At 36.0% G+C, this 4,572-nt stretch overlaps 1 protein-coding gene across 1 annotated transcript in view; it reads right to left on the minus strand.

Moving 5' to 3' along the window:
* The window catches only part of il1rapl1a (interleukin 1 receptor accessory protein-like 1a), an 81,800-nt gene that overhangs the window by 6,735 nt on the left and 70,493 nt on the right, over nt 1-4,572 (minus strand). Inside the window, exon 7 of the mRNA XM_016509676.1 lies at nt 281-413. Within this exon, the coding sequence (XP_016365162.1) occupies nt 281-413 (133 nt within the window). The remainder of the gene's footprint in view (nt 1-280; nt 414-4,572) is intronic.

Raw genomic sequence — 4,572 nt, forward strand, 5'->3', positions numbered from 1 at the left:
CTTTTAAATATTTTATTATATGATAAAATATAAAATATGTATGTAAATAAAAAAGGAAATAAATAAATCCATCTGTCCATCCATCCATCCATGATGGTCTAAGCTGTTATTATACATCTGCTGTGTAATTTGCATGCAATACTAATGTTTGCATATGTTTTTCAGTATGATATCCTTAATTCAGAACATGGGCTATTTTTTAAAGATTGTTTGGGGAGGGGGTTGTTTTGAGCTTGTGTCACAACATGTTTACTCTCGCCTCCACTGTGTTCCTTCTTACTTGATTTCACTCTCTCGAATGCGACTCTGGTCCATGTCCTCAATGAACTTCTCTCCTTTCATCCAGTAAACAAGCGAACTGATGTCCCCACTGTACCCAAAGAAGGCTCGGCATGTCAGGTTCAGCATGCTTCCTGCAGGGGTAAAGGAGGTTTGTGATTACACATTGATACCAAACTTCCTTCTTTTTTGACCCAATAATTCCTCTGCCCAGGGCTTGCTGCCCTCTGTAAGAATATGTTGGGCCCAAACTGTGTTTGTGAAGCCAGAGGTACTTTCCCTGCACTGGCCACTAGGGGGTCTCACTGTAATAAATGGCAGCTGACAAGCTCACAATGGTGTTTTGTAGTTTAATGAGACTCACCAGTGTGCTTGAAAAGCAGAATCATAATCAGGGAGCTATTTCTTGACAATACAAAAATGTGTAAAATGCAATTTGTTCTCAGTTCTTTGAATTGTATTTCTTTAAGATTTCTTTGAAACACCCTTAATAAAGCATTAAATTCAGTTAGATCTATTCTTCTAAAAGCAAGGGTCTTCAACAGGAGGTCTGTGAACCCTCGGAGCATGCCAATTATTGTTTGACTGCACACAGATTTTTGTGAAAAAAGAATGCATTAAAATATATTATTATGAGCCAGTATTAAAATGCGACACTCACTTAAATACAATATGTAACAGTAGGTTCCTGCTTTCTCTATCTATCCACTAAATATGGAAGCCTGTTCTTGCCTTGAAATAAAAAGTAAAAAAGGTAATAAAAAAAAGTCAGAATTGCAAGCAAACTTGGAAAGAGAAAGAAAGTCAGAACTGAGATATAAAATCCATTTTATGAGTCAGAAAAAAAACAGAATTCTGAGATTCTTGTGATTCTTTGAAAAAAGTTGAAGTGCCCTGTTTTAAAGTATTTATATGGTGTACAAATGATTAATGTACAGTACACCATTTCCTCTATATAGCACATAAAAATTGTTATTCCCCTTTACTCTGAATTGAATTTCTTAAAGGGGTCATATGATGTTATTTTAAAGATCATTATTTTGTGTATTTGGTGTAAGAGAATATGTTGACATGCTTTAATGTTCAAAAAACACATTATTTTTCAAATACTGTACATTATTGTAGGTCCTCTATGCCCCGCCTCTCTCAAACGCTTCGTTTTCTACAAAGCCCCCTCCTTTGACAAGCGCAGTCTGCTCTGATTGGCCAACTGACCCAGTGCATTGTGATTGGCCAAACACCGCAAGCACTCATCGGAAATGTAACACCCCTTACCATAATCGCCAGCTTCATTTGCGTGAACATTTGGGCTGTGTTATGCAAATCTTCCCACATCGTGACGTAGGTATGTGGGGGCGTGTTAGAACGAGCCATTTTAGGTAGGCGTGGCTGACTCTTAACTTTTATAAAGAATATCTCTTTGGATTTGAGACTTTAGTCTTTGCAACTTTACAGATCTTCTTTATGCACCAAGAGCTTGTAACACTCCAAAGAGAAAGGAAAACTTGAAATCGCATCATATGACCCCTTTAAAGATTACTTTTAATCACTCTCAAAGTATCAAGATCAGTGAGATCTATACTTCTAAAGCAAGGGTCTTCAGCGGGGGGTCTGCAGACCCTAAGGGATCAGGCAATTATTGTTTGATCTCAAGCTATTTTCTGTGAAAAAAAAAATCAATAAAAAATTGCATTAAAAATACAAACTACAATCCCTAACAACAGTGTGTTTATTTCAGTGTATGAACATGTTTATCCTCAGTGGTTTGAAGTGCTGCTTCTTTTCTTTCTTTAGTTGCGGTTGACGTGGTAGTTCAGCCTTAATGTTGTGATGTTTGTCGGTTGTTTGACGTTAATTAGGCATGTCTTTAGACTAGCAACGAATAAGACCCAGCACCAGGGAAGATCTTGCTCCGGGCCCCCAAACAAACCAGAAATAGTGTCTGTCTCTCACCAGGATGTGAAGTACATGTGGAGCATCTGATCAAAGAGATACTGAGACCACGAGTCTGTAAAACAGCACCATATACGCATACTGTAAATGACATCAAGTCACAGAAATTTAACTGATACTGGGTTTGATGTATTGTTGACATAATAATAAACACAAATTACGTTTATGGAATGTTAATGTTCAGACATTCACAGTTTGAGACCTTTAAACCAATTACATTTACATTTATCCAAAGCGACTTTCAAATAAGGCAAAACACAAGCTATTTATCATACAGGAGCCAGCGACATTAGCAGCGCTGCAATACTGAATTTCAAGAGTAAACAAAAGCTAGAGCAGAAGTGCGACTGCAGAAGTAGAAAAAAGAGATTTGAATTTGAATTTGATTAGGATGTCAGTGGAGCAAGACTGAGAGGGGTGAAACGTGGGCCGTCACTGGTCGGTTAAAGACCAAATACACTGGCATTCTTGTGCCAGGTTTAATTGAGCTAGTTTGAAGGCTGGCCAATACAGCATTGCAGTCCAGTCTTGAGATGACAAGATCCTGGATCAGGAGCAGATCTGTATGTACACATTAGAACACACTAGCAACCACTTACATTAAGCTAACAAACACACAGAAACAAACTAGCAACCATTCAGAACATTTTATCAACTGCATAGCCTAGCGGAACCAACATACTGTTATTCTACAAACCTGAGTTAGTTTTTTTCTTTTTTGAATGACTCAAATCAGTCATTCTGTCATTCAAATCAGTATCTGTCTGATCTGTTCTAACTGATCAGAGTTATATTTTTTCATTTAAGACACTGAAAAATGGCATATACTTCCATTGAAACTTTCTGAATCCCAAATTCTTATTGCAGTATAAATGCTTAACATTGTATAAGCATCAAATTTCAAGACTTTTATAAGCTTTTTTTTTTTTTACTTTCAGGCAAAGCTTTGTCAAGCCATCTTTCGAAGTTTGTCTTGTCAAACTTTCCTTTTCTAGATATCACAGTGCTTGCAAGACAGTAATATTCCTTTGAGATTCCTCAAACATTGTATTTGTTGTTGTTCTTCTTCTTTTTGTTCATAAAATCTTGCAATCATTTCAGCCCAAACTGTTATGTACATAGTTATATTCACAATGCTCACCAAGGCTGCATTTATTTGATCAAAAATACAGTAAAAACATTATTATTAAATATTTTCTTAATTTAAGCATCACTGTTTCCATTTTAATATATACTAAAATGTATTCTTGTGGTGATTTTTAGCAGCCATTTTTCCAGTCTTCAGTGTCACATGATCCTTCATAAATCATTCTAATATGCTGATTTGGTGCTTAAGAAACATTTTTTATTATCATCATTTGTGCTGCCTAATATTTTTGTGGAAACTGATAAACTTTTTTCAGGATTCATTGCTGAATATAAGGTTAAAAATTTATTTGAAATACTGTCATTTTTGTGTATATGATTTGAGCCTTAGGTCTGCTATCTATGCTGTCTATGTTTTAAGAAATCTAAGAATTTAAAATGTAACTGTGACACTGATAACATAACATTTTTCTCTCTAACATCTATTTGCATATGGAATTCAGATTAGTCTTTCCTGTCGTGCCTATATAATCACAACAGTGTTGCATTGCTTGTTTATTTTTATGCATAGCTGGCAGAAAATCAGATGTGTGCTGATTGCCATGATGACATCAAACGGCTCTGATGCAGTATTTCTTAACACATATCCAAGCTTAAAACTCCAACACTATTCGTTTGCTGCCTTGAAAGCACTGACATTTCCTTTAGAAAATGCAAATCTAGTTGTTGTCTCTGCTGTTATCATCACAATCTCGTCTGCCTTCTAATCAGAGGATAACACACTACAGATATGGAATAATTTAGTAATTTCAATACATAATTTACGAAGCAACTAGAAAAAAAAAACAGATGTTAATAAGGTCTGCCACCAGAGAGAGCTCTAAGCTCTATCCAGGGCCATTTTTCTGTTTGGAGTGTGTTTTTCAATGCGTTTGAATGAAAGGCAAGTGTACTGAGCTGTTTGCTTGCGGTGTTTTGCTCCATTTACCAACAGAGTCGAAACACTGACCAAGCATTCCTGTAAAAACATACACACACACAAAAACATACAGGTCTGAAGACAACACACAGCCATGAATGAACGAATAGAGACCTATGTTAAAGGGGTCATATGATGTTGCTAAAAAGAACATTATTTTGTGTATTTGGTGTAATGAAATGTGTTTATGTGGTTTAAGGTTCAAAAAACACATTATTTTCCACATACTGTACATTATTGTTTCTCCTCTATGCCCCGCCTTTCTGAAACGCGTC

The sequence above is a fragment of the Sinocyclocheilus rhinocerous genome, unplaced genomic scaffold (assembly GCF_001515625.1).
Source record: "Sinocyclocheilus rhinocerous isolate Xijiao unplaced genomic scaffold, SAMN03320098_v1.1 scaffold2369, whole genome shotgun sequence".
Lineage (NCBI taxonomy): Eukaryota > Metazoa > Chordata > Actinopteri > Cypriniformes > Cyprinidae > Sinocyclocheilus > Sinocyclocheilus rhinocerous.